The sequence below is a fragment of the Acanthamoeba castellanii genome (genome assembly GCF_000313135.1).
Source record: "Acanthamoeba castellanii str. Neff unplaced genomic scaffold scf7180000084770, whole genome shotgun sequence".
Lineage (NCBI taxonomy): Eukaryota > Discosea > Longamoebia > Acanthamoebidae > Acanthamoeba > Acanthamoeba castellanii.
The window spans coordinates 70,287-80,891 of NW_004457532.1; the positions used below are offsets into that span (position 1 = coordinate 70,287).

At 60.5% G+C, this 10,605-nt stretch overlaps 3 protein-coding genes across 3 annotated transcripts in view; 1 reads left to right on the forward strand and 2 right to left on the reverse strand.

Annotated features, from left to right (window-relative positions):
• Nucleotides 1–202: 202 nt before the first annotated feature.
• ACA1_263000 (Molybdenum cofactor sulfurase, putative) lies at nucleotides 203–2,983 on the reverse strand (the record flags this gene model as incomplete). The annotated part of the gene is made up of 14 exons (XM_004341238.1): nucleotides 203–293; nucleotides 399–431; nucleotides 452–512; nucleotides 595–664; nucleotides 731–858; nucleotides 954–1,071; nucleotides 1,149–1,250; nucleotides 1,322–1,498; nucleotides 1,559–1,695; nucleotides 1,768–1,886; nucleotides 1,952–2,045; nucleotides 2,130–2,264; nucleotides 2,368–2,622; nucleotides 2,764–2,983. 14 exons carry the CDS (start codon nucleotides 2,981–2,983, stop codon nucleotides 203–205), a joined length of 1,740 nt encoding a protein of 579 aa, XP_004341286.1.
• A 1,387-nt stretch (nucleotides 2,984–4,370) lies between these two features.
• ACA1_263010 (uncharacterized protein) lies at nucleotides 4,371–5,003 on the forward strand (the record flags this gene model as incomplete). Its single annotated transcript, XM_004341239.1, has 1 exon — nucleotides 4,371–5,003. The coding sequence occupies one exon, from the start codon at nucleotides 4,371–4,373 to the stop codon at nucleotides 5,001–5,003; it is 633 nt and encodes a 210-aa protein (XP_004341287.1).
• Nucleotides 5,004–5,059: 56 nt separating this feature from the next.
• The window catches only part of ACA1_263020 (Molybdenum cofactor sulfurase, putative), a gene marked incomplete at both ends in the record, with an annotated part of 5,642 nt that continues 96 nt past the window's right edge, over nucleotides 5,060–10,605 (reverse strand). Inside the window, 22 exons of the mRNA XM_004341240.1 lie at nucleotides 5,060–5,733; nucleotides 5,791–6,248; nucleotides 6,309–6,472; nucleotides 6,545–6,584; nucleotides 6,661–6,961; nucleotides 7,125–7,224; nucleotides 7,299–7,403; nucleotides 7,471–7,695; nucleotides 7,793–7,871; nucleotides 7,971–8,085; nucleotides 8,173–8,242; nucleotides 8,324–8,451; nucleotides 8,538–8,655; nucleotides 8,744–8,845; nucleotides 8,916–9,092; nucleotides 9,177–9,313; nucleotides 9,386–9,504; nucleotides 9,566–9,635; nucleotides 9,725–9,867; nucleotides 9,964–10,185; nucleotides 10,266–10,348; nucleotides 10,450–10,530. Coding sequence (XP_004341288.1) covers nucleotides 5,060–5,733; nucleotides 5,791–6,248; nucleotides 6,309–6,472; nucleotides 6,545–6,584; nucleotides 6,661–6,961; nucleotides 7,125–7,224; nucleotides 7,299–7,403; nucleotides 7,471–7,695; nucleotides 7,793–7,871; nucleotides 7,971–8,085; nucleotides 8,173–8,242; nucleotides 8,324–8,451; nucleotides 8,538–8,655; nucleotides 8,744–8,845; nucleotides 8,916–9,092; nucleotides 9,177–9,313; nucleotides 9,386–9,504; nucleotides 9,566–9,635; nucleotides 9,725–9,867; nucleotides 9,964–10,185; nucleotides 10,266–10,348; nucleotides 10,450–10,530 — 3,711 coding nt within the window. The remainder of the gene's footprint in view (nucleotides 5,734–5,790; nucleotides 6,249–6,308; nucleotides 6,473–6,544; nucleotides 6,585–6,660; nucleotides 6,962–7,124; nucleotides 7,225–7,298; nucleotides 7,404–7,470; nucleotides 7,696–7,792; nucleotides 7,872–7,970; nucleotides 8,086–8,172; nucleotides 8,243–8,323; nucleotides 8,452–8,537; nucleotides 8,656–8,743; nucleotides 8,846–8,915; nucleotides 9,093–9,176; nucleotides 9,314–9,385; nucleotides 9,505–9,565; nucleotides 9,636–9,724; nucleotides 9,868–9,963; nucleotides 10,186–10,265; nucleotides 10,349–10,449; nucleotides 10,531–10,605) is intronic.

Here is a 10,605-nt window from a genome sequence, read left to right on the forward strand (position 1 = left end):
TCCATCTGGAGCGGACTGGCCTTGGCGCGCAGTCGTAGGTTGAGGTCGTCCACCGAGTTCTCTGACACCAGCAGAAACTGCCCTTCGTTAGCGAACGCTATCTCTCGCCTCGGCCCCTCCTATTCTCACGCAAGAGCGTGCGAGGTCGCCGAGTCACTTATTAGCAGGACAGTGCTGATGATGATGATGAGATGTCGTGAGGCTAAGCCCGTACCGCTTCGTCCTCCGTCTGTCCGCCCCGGCTCCGGCCAGCCTTGCGTAGCTTGGTTGGGGATTTGCGCACCAGGGTGCACCTGATCCCCAAAAACGAATGCAACCTGCAGTGATCAAAAGCTGCATCAGCACTGTCGTCACATTCTATGGAGAGGGGGGGAACCTGAGAGGGGAGGGATAGGTACCATTCTTTCACCTCTTCGTCGCCGTACACCGGCCTGCGCCGGCGTCGCCGCACACGTCCAGCGCAATTTCCTCATCAGGGAAGCGGTCAAGGTCAAGCGATAGGCGCTCCATTCCTGGTAAGCCGTCAGTAAGTGGGCAGAGCGTGGTGTCTTCATCAATGCTGAGAATGTGGCGCTTGCGGAGGGAGGTGCTTACCAGGCGCATCGATATGCAGCTTTCCCTGCTCCCTGTCCACCAAAGGCTGAATCTGACACAGCTTGCTCACCTGAAGCGGAGGCGTTGGGCTGAGCGGTAGCGGTAGCGGCAGGCACGGAAGGGGTAGGCCACGCACCTTCTTTTGGTTGATACCGGACCCCATCTCATCTACAATCATCCATTCCCTGTCATATACAAATCCGTGATCTCCTATTTCCCACTCGCCGCTGATCTCGAACCCTTTGCAAGACTTGATTGGATAGACTGTGCCCCCGCCACACGCCACACACGCCGTTAGCACTCACGGGCCGCACACAACGACCAGCAAGCGATTGGGGCCACATCAAGTTTTCACGCACCGAACAGCCCCGAGAGGCGGAGGTCAAGCTCCTTGTGCGCCTCTGAACTCAGAGCTCCAACGGTGGCCAGCACAGGCGCAGTCTCCACGAAATACTTTTTAAGAAAGCTCAAAAAGGTCTGGGAGAGGTGAGGGAGAAGAGCAAGGGTAAGAACGGCTGCGGGTGTGGAGTGCGAGGGGTCAGCGCTTCACGTACGTCGATATCCTCCCAGGAAGTCATGTAACCGATCGAGGCCCGGATGGCGCCGGTGGGTTTCCCATTCATTACGTCGTGGCCGTCCCAGCAAACATGACCAGCCTGCGTTGTTGACGTTCATCATCATTGATGACTGAGTCTCAGAAAGCAAAATGTGAAGGTGGCACTCATACCGCAAGGTTTTGCTTGACTTCGGCGGACGTGAGGCCCAGATAGTAGTGGCAGGCGCCGGGATTGCAGAAGCAGCCCGTCCGTATGTGTATGTTCTCCATCCCCGCCAACTGCTCGACCTCCTTGTAGCCCACCCACTCTCCCGACGCCTTGCGCAGGTTGAAGGCCACTATCGGACCCTGCGTGCTGGTGGGTTAGGCGGTGCTTGGTGCGGTCACAGCGTGAACAATGAGGGCTACCTGTTGGGATGAGTCCTTGAGGTGATGCCGACCGTAGATCACGGCAGCGGGAGCTCCGTTGTAGTGGCGAAGCTCGGCCAGCTGGGCGTGGAGATACTGCGCAAGGCAAAACGTGTGTCGCTGGATGTTGGCCATCCCTGAGAAGAGACCATCGAGGCTGCGGTGAATCACAGGCCAGCGTTGTTCGCGTGGGCTGCGCTGCTCAGTACCTCCAGGCGCAGGTCCCTCCAATAGGGTGTCGAGGCCGAACTTTAGCGCCACGATGCTGGTGAACGGAACCGTGCCATCTTCGAACCGCTCTGAGGCAGACTTCCGCAGCACGTGGTACCTGAGCGAACAGTCGCCAGTAAGCACCGATCGTGTTCCTCGAGTCAGTCACGTTTGCTGCAGTACCTCTCCGTGCTAAGCGACGCCTCCACGGTTCCGCCTCCGAAGAAGGCCTTGTTTAACAGTGCGGCGCTTTCTGAATCGCAGATGCGTGCAATTCCTGTGTGAGACCTCCAAGAATCGACGAGGGAGCACTCGACCCAAGAAGAGAGGGAGTGGCTACCATTACGGACGAGGAGGGCACCGATGCCCGTCGGGTGACCAAAGATTTTGTAGAACGATGTCACCACTAAGTCGGCCGGATACTTTGTCAAGTCGATTGGCGTGTTTGCTGCCAGCGCTGCTGCGTCGACCAGCACGAGCCACCTGCAGAGCAGATCTGTCGCGATTAAACGGAGCCAAGTGCAACGCGTGGGTCATGGAAGACACACACGACACGCACACGACACAACGACACACACGACACAAGGAGCGAGACGCACCAGCGCCGCAGATGCCGGCGGGTCGTCGGCCGGTGATGATCCAGTCGCGGCGCATGCGCTGGACGAGGCGGAGGGCGGTGTTGGCCACCGCGTGGGTCTTGTCGCCGAAGCCCAACTTGGCCGCGAACCGCTCGATGTAGAGCGAGGGGTCGATCACCGGCAGCTGCAGGTTGAGCAGCGAGCAAAAGTCCAGGAACGTGTGGCCCAGGTAGTACAGCGGCACGTTCAGCACATCCGCAAAATCGATAAGCATGTCTGCACACCCGCCCACGCAACGACATGTTAGTCACGCCTGGCGTGGCCGTGTGTGTGTGTGTGTGTGTCGTGTGTGTGTGTGTGTCATGTGTGTGTCGTGCGTGGGTGTTGTATGGGTTGTGGCAAGCGGGGACGGCGTACGGGCGGTCTTCTCTCGTCGACAGACGACGTAGAGGCAGGAGGAGATGACGTACTCGGACTTGCGGCCGCGCACAAAGTTGTGCTGGAGCGCGAGGAGGAAGAGGCGGAAGGCCGACTCGGTGTGGTGGGCGGTCAGGCCCAGCGAGCCGGCCATGCTGCTGATCCGCCGCTTCGCGTTCTCCAGCGTTATCTCGCGCGACTCGCGATTCACACCGCGCATGCTGCACCACGACACAAGCGCAGGCCGCCAGCGGTGAGAGATGAGAAGATGAAAGGCTCGAGGACGACGACGAAGAAGAAAGAGGGTGGACAAGCAGGGCACACAAACCCACGGAAGGAGCTCCCAGTTGCGGAGACGAACTGGCCATCGGCCACCGAGCTGCCACCGGCGCTTTCGGAAAAGGTCTGTTCTACGACGATGTTGCTTTCCTCCAGCACCTATCAATGCGAGCAACCAAAACGCGATTAGACCAGTTCAGGCCAGGCAGATGAGAGAATTTTCATAGCTGTCCGATTCCGAGCCCCCGCATTTCGGGCAGATGGCAGGTGGCATCTTCACTCCTATCAAGCTAACCGCCAAACCGCAATCGTGTGTGGTGTGGGGTTATTGTGGTGGCCGTTTGCTTCAGTTCAGGTTCGGAGTAACTTCTCAGTTCGAATCCCGCCACAAACCCATGCTTACAGTGGTCATAAAAAATTAAGCTTTTCCGGGAAAAAAAGAAAAACCATTTCAACACAGGACGTCCACTCCACTCATCACATAAAGCTATCTATCCACAACGCGTACACGACACATGTCTTCTTATCGCAAGGCTGCCGGCGCATCATGCCACACCCGCGGCAAGAGGGTTGCTCCCTACACTCGCCTGGCGCAGCCAACGACGGGTCCAACCTCTTCGAAGCCCGATGTGTGCCGAAGGCAGTGCAGCTTTGGCGCTGGCAACACGCTACTCCGGGTGGCGGTGCTGAGGAGGAACCACGAACGAGCCACTTCGCGAGGGGACACAACCAACGCAAGCACATCACCGGATCCAGCAACATGGGATTGTTGAAATACTTTAGTTTAATGTGAAAAAACACGCTAAATAATAATAAAAATAATAATGGTACCGTTATTTTTCGAGACGTGCACGATGTCCTCCAACGTACCGGCCGGGTGGGTTGTTGCTGCGGCGGCGACAGCGCTCGCGTGTGTGGCCGCTGCTGCCTTTCTCATCCTACGTCAACAGCCACAAAAACGAGCCCGTCCCTTCCCATCCAGATCTTCTTCTGCATTGCTTGATGTCGCGAGCCTGCCCTCCATCTTCGAAGACATGAATCAGATGTGGAGCATAGACCCCCAGCGGCTGCCCATCCCGGCCGACCTGCCCCGTCTCGCCCGGCGCATCGCCTTCCAGTCCCCGCTCACCACCTCCGCCTACCCCGGCCTCGCCACCTACCCCGACAGCGCCTCCGCCGCCTTCTATCCGGCCTCGCACCAGGAGACCACCACCACCACCACCAGCGGCGGCCACGACCACCACCACGACGCCGCCGCGGCCGCGGAGCAAGCCGACGAGGAGCGGCGGACACAGAGGGCACGGCGACAGCGGCTGGCCGACGTGGTCATGTGCGGCGCCAAGTCCGTGCGACGACACCTGCGCGATGGTGGCGAGGAAGAAGAGCAGATGGATGGGGTGGTGGAGCGGCTGGAGGAGATGATGGCGCAGTTCGTGGAGGAGGAAGGGGCGGACGGGCAGCTGGCGCTGGTGGTCTTTCTGCGTGACTCGGGCGCCTACGCGTGCGGGCCGCTGATGGGCCTCTTCAAGCTCGTCCAGCAGCGGGCCATCTACGCGCCGGCCTTCCGCATCAAGCTCTTCCTCCGCGAGCTGGGCCTCATGACCAAGGACATGCACGGCCCCAACGCCTGGCGCATCTTCGTCGACTTCGAACGTGGCCACCGACAGCGCCGCGCCGGCGAAGACGAAGCTGAAGGAGAAGATGAAGATGATGGTGATGCAGGAGAGGAGGGTGAGGTGGTGGTGACGCACACGCGACGCGAGAAGTCGTCGGCGAACCGGGAGGAGGACCCCGAGCACTACTTCGAGGTCGAGTGGCGCCTCACGCTGGTGACCGACCGGCGGCTCGCAACGCTCGTGCGGGTGGACCTGGCCGTGATCGACTTCGAGCCGCACCCGCGCATGCCCGACCCGCTCCGCGCGCACATCCGCGACGCGCTCGCTCGTTGCTGCGCGCCCTGATAACACGCACACACAGGAAAATACAATGGTTGTACAACAGTTCGCAAGGCTACATGCTAGCGGAGCACGGTCTCGATGCGCTGCGCGAGTTCGTCGGTCTGGGCGGGCGTGATGTTGGGGCAGCGGCTGAGGTTTAGCAGGCGGAGACGCGGGCAGCGGTCCTTGACGGTGCGCACGCTCGCGTCGGACAGCTGCGCGCAGTCCTGGAAGCTGAGGATCTCGAGCGCGGGCCACTCCAGCTGCGCGACGGCGTCGTCGGTGAGTCCCGGCATGCGCTCGAGGTCGAGCGTGGTGAGGCTGTGGCCGAGGCGGCGCTGGACCAGCGCGAGGCCGTCGCCGTCGATCTCCTCCTGGGCCTCGAGCCGCAGCGTGCGCAGGTTGGTGGCGGTGGCGGTGATGAAATGGAGCCCCCGGTTGGAGACCAGGGGGCACGAGCGTAGGTCCAGATCGGCCAGGCGGCCGGCGTAGTCCGACGTCGACAGCGTTTCGAGGGCGCTGTCGGTCAGGTGCTCCAGCCCCTGCAGGTCCAGCACCTCGAGCGGGAGCTGCGGACCTATGGTCCAGCTCATGAACCCGCTGCCCTCGACGCGCGGGCAGAACTTGAGCACCAGGCGCGAGAGGCGCGAGAGGGTCATCAGGTGCGGCAGCCCGTGGTCCGTGATCGCGCTGATCGCCCGCAGGTTGAGCGAGGTCAGCCCGGTCAACTTACCGACCCTCGCCAAGCCGCTGTCTGATTACACCGGCGCTGTGTGAGCGAGTGATCACGCCACACGCCAAGAAGACGTACCTGTGACGTTGATGCAGGTCGCCAGGGAGAGCGAGGTGAGGTTGGGCAGGAAGGGCACGAGGCCCTTCAGTGTGTGGTCATCCACGTTCCGGTTGGCGCCGATGTCGAGGCTGGTGAGGTTGAGCAGCACTGGGATGGCCCGGAGCAGACCGGCTGTCGTGAGAAGGTAACATCCCCGGAGCACCAGCTTCTCGAGTCGCGTGCAGCCCGCCGCCGGCTCGGCAGTCACCTCAGAGCGTTGCGCTACGACCGTCAACGGACCCGCAGGAGCAGGCGCCAAGGACGACGAGGCCGACGGGTCGGTGGGCTGCGGGACGAGGTCCTCCAGGCCCACCAAGCGGCACAGGCCTTCGTCTAAGAGCTTCCTGCATCCGGTCAGGGTGAGTTCGCGCAGGTCGGGGCAAGCGCGGCCGATGAGCGCCAGGGTGGAGTTGTTGACGTTCGCGCAGCTTCGCAGCCTGGCACGAAGTGGTTAGACCATGGTCGTTTACAGCTAGAACACGAGTGGAGGGAGATACTTGAGGGTCTGGAGGACGAGCGGGGGAATGCAGGTGACGGGCTGGCCGGGCAGACGAGCAGCGACAAGCCCCAGGGTCTTGACGAGCGAGCTGTTGGTGATGGTGAGATTTCGCAGGCGCGTGCACTGCGTCAACAGCTGCTGCATCGCCCCATCCGACCCAAGCTGTACACCCCACCCACACCATGAGTGGCGCACTTGCACACACACACACACACACACACGACACAGGCTCACCTGCTCACAGGCCAGCAGCTCAAGGCGGGTCAGCGACGTCCTGCACTCGCTACAGCAGTTCGAGTGGTCGAGGGTCAGCAGGGGGGGGGGTTGTTCGCAAGAGTTAGGGCACTCACCTGGAGGCGATGGCGTGGAGGGAGGCGTCGGTCACGCCCGGGCAGCGAGAGACGGAGAGGGCCGTGAGGTGGACGAAGCGCCCCGCGACCTGGGCCACTTGCGCATCGCCCAGCGCCTTGCGCCAGGAAAAGAGGTCGAGCTCGCCTCCCACCCCGGCATGGGCCATGGCGCGCCAACGGCGGCACACGGCGGCGCACGATAGCGCCTCGAGCAGAGAGCGCTGGGGACCCACCCCCTCGAGCAGGTGCTGAAACATGCACTGCCAGACCTCTGGCGGCAGCTCATCCATCTTGTCAAAATCTTCGACGTTTGGTCACAAAAGGAACTTATTCAGAGCTCCACACGGAGAAAGCAGGACTGGCGAAACACGCGTTCAGTTTGCTTCCCTTGTTCTTACCCCCCCCCTCTCCCTCAATCACCACGAACTGACGCAGCGCACGACGGCGGTTTTATCACAGCCCACTTTCTTCAAGGATGCGCACAGGCGCGGCAAGGCTGATGACATGAGGTTGCGGGGATCGTTCTTTGTCGTGCACCAGCTGCAGGCCGAACATGATCATTCCCTGTACATCATAATTCACGTTTTAGCGTGTGTAATCCTCATCACTGCGGAAGATGACGGTGGCAAGGTACGTACGCTGTTCCGTCGATACGAGGCGAGGGTGAGCAGGGGCTCCTTGTCGAACGAACCCGTGGCCTGATTGATACCCACCATGCGACACCGACCGCAAAGCCCCAAGGCCTAGTCCCAAGGCGAGCGAATGTCAGCGTCTGATCAAAGGCGGGAATGCGGGAAATTGATGGCGTACATTGAAGACCTGGTTGCCGATCATGATGCCGGCAAAGGCGTCCTCGGCATAGGGCGGGAGGGACGGCGTGCGCTGGAGGATGATGTTGGGGCGGAAGCGAGTGGCCTCCATCTGGAGCGGACTGGCCTTGGCGCGCAGTCGCAGGTTGAGGTCGTCCACCGAGTTCTCTGACACCAGCAAAAACTGCCCTTCGTTGGCGAACGCTATCTCTCGCCTCGGCCCCTCCTATTCCCATGCAAGAGCGTGCGAGGTCGCCGAGTCACTTTAAAGCATGATGCTGATGATATGAAGCCGTGAAGCTAAAATGCTAATAAGCACGTACCGCCTCGTCCTCCGTCTGTCCGCCCCGGCTCCGACCAGCCTTGCGCAGCTTGGTCGGCGATTTGCGCACCAGGGTGCACCTGATTCCCAAAAACGAATGCAACCTGCAGTGAAGCGCTGCATCAGCGCTGGTGACGTCACATTTAATGGGGGGGAGCTGAGAGGGGAGGCATAGGTACCATTCTTTCACCTCTTCGTCACCGTACAGCCGGCCTGCGCCGGCGTCGCCGCACACGTCCAGCGCAATTTCCTCATCGGGGAAGCGGGCAAGGTCAAGCGAGAGGCGCTCCATTTCTGGTAAGCCGTCAGTGAGTGGACAGAGCTGAGTGTGGTGTCATCATAAATGCTGAGAATGTGGGGCTTGCGGAGGGAGGTGCTTACCAGGTGCATCGATGTGCAGCTTGCCCTGCTCCCTATCCACTGTAGGCTGAATCTGACACAACTTGCTCACCTGAAGTGGAGGCGTTGGGCTGAGCGGAAGCGGTAGCGGCAGGCACTGAGGGGGTGGGCGGTATGTGAGCAGGCCACGCACCTTCTTTTGGTTGATACCGGACCCCGTCTCATCTACAATCATCCACTCCCTGTCATATACAAATCCGTGATCTCCTATCCCCCACTCGCCGCTGATCTCGAACCCTTTGCAAGACTTGATCGGATAGACTGTGTCCCCGCCACACGCCACACACACAACGCTAAGTACTCCAGGGCCAGCGATCGATTGGGGCCATCATCAAGTATTCACGCACCGAACAGACCCGAGAGGCGGAGGTCAAGCTCCTTGTGCGCCTCTGAACTCAGAGCTCCGACAGTGGCCAGCGCAGGCCCAGTCTCCACGAAATACTTTCGAAGGAAACTCAAAAAGGTCTGGAAGAGTGAGGGAGAAGAGAAAGGGTAAGAGCGGTTGCGGGGTGTGGAGTGCCGGGCCCACCCCGGGGGACAGCGATTCACGTACGTCGATGTCCTCCCAGGAAGTCATGTAACCGATCGAGGCCCGGATGGCGCCGGTGGGTTTCCCATTCATTACGTCGTGGCCGTCCCAGCAAACATGACCGGCCTGTATTGTCGGGCATTCATCATCATCATCACTGAGTCTCAAAGCCAAAATGTGATGGTGGCACACGTACCGCAAGGTTTTGCTTGACTTCGGCGGACGTGAGGCCCAGATAGTAGTGGCAGGCGCCGGGATTGCAGAAGCAGCCCGTCCGTATGTGTATGTTCTCCATCCCCGCCAACTGCTCGACCTCCTTGTAGCCCACCCACTCTCCCGACGCCTTGCGCAGGTTGAAGGCCACTATCGGACCCTGCGTGCTGGTGGGTTAGGTGATGCCCCTTTTTCTTTACGCGGTCACATGCGTAACGTTCGAACACGACGAGGTGAGGGTTACCTGCTGGGACGAGTCCTTGAGGTGATGCCGGCCGTAGATCACGGCAGCGGGAGCTCCGTTGTAGTGGCGAAGCTCGGCCAGCTGGGCGTGGAGATACTGCGCAAGGCAAAACGTGTGTCGCTGGACGTTGGCCATCCCTGAGAAGAGACCATCGAGGCAGCGATGAACCACAGGCCAGCGTTGTTTGCGTGGGCTGCGCTGCTCAGTACCTCCAGGCGCGGGTCCCTGCAATAGGGTGTCGAGGCCGAACTTCAGCGCCACGATGCTGGTGAACGGAACCGTGCCATCTTCGAATCGCTCTGAGGCAGACTTCCGCAGCACGTGGTACCTGAGCGCACGCCAGTCAGTACCGATCGTGTGCCTCGAGTCAGTCACATCTGCTGCAGTACCTCTCCGTGCTAAGCGACGCCTCTACGGTTCCGCCTCCGAAGAAGGTCTTGTTTAACAGTGCGGCGCTTTCTGAGTTTCAGATGCGTGCAATTCTTGTGTGAGGAGGCCTCCAAGATCGACGAGTGAGCACTTGGACCAAGAAGAGAGGGAGTGGCTACCATTGCGGACGAGGAGGGCACCGATGCCCGTCGGGTAACCAAAGATTTTGTAGAACGATGTCACCACGAAGTCGGCCGGATACTTTGTCAAGTCGATCGGCGTGTTTGCGGCCAGCGCTGCTGCGTCGACCAGCACGAGCCACCTACAGAGCAGAGTTGGCGTGATCTTTCGTAGTTAAACGAAGCCGAGTGCAACGCGCGGGGCAAATGGAAGATGGCGGGTGGGGAGGGCTACGCACGTCTTGTCTTCGCCTCGCTTGTTGTGGTAGCGCGTGACCCACTCCAGCGAGTACTTGGCTCCCGAAAAGTTGCACTCACCGGGGAAGGCGAACAAACTGTAGTTGCGCGCGCTGCTGTTGTCCTGCGTTCCCCGGTCGCCTGTGTCGCCATGCTTTCGCCATTCCTCCTCCTCCTCTTCCATTTCAACCACCTTGAACGAGGCGCCCTTTTCCAGAGCATACCTGTCGTTGACGACGTGCATGCACGGTGGTCAGACAAGAAAGTAGTCGCTTCAGCCGCCAAGACGAAGTGAGCAGCATACTCGCGAATGCCCACCACCGAGTTGTGAGACTTGAGCGCGTAGCGGAACTCGCTCTCCGAAGTCCACGGGAAGCACTCACCCACCTGGTGGTCACGAGATGAAGTAACACCCGCGTTGCAGGTCACTGTCGCACCTCCCACTAGGTAACTGTACGCTGAGTGGACGTGCAGGCGGATGTAAGTACCAACTTAAGACCAGCCGTGGCGCCACCGGTGAACACCACCGAGTAGTCCTTGGCCGAAGCGTTGAAGAAATCCAATATCTGCTGCCGCACCGCGGCCACCATCTTGGTGGCGTTGGCACTACTCGGGCTCTGGCTGTCTACTCTCGCCACACACAC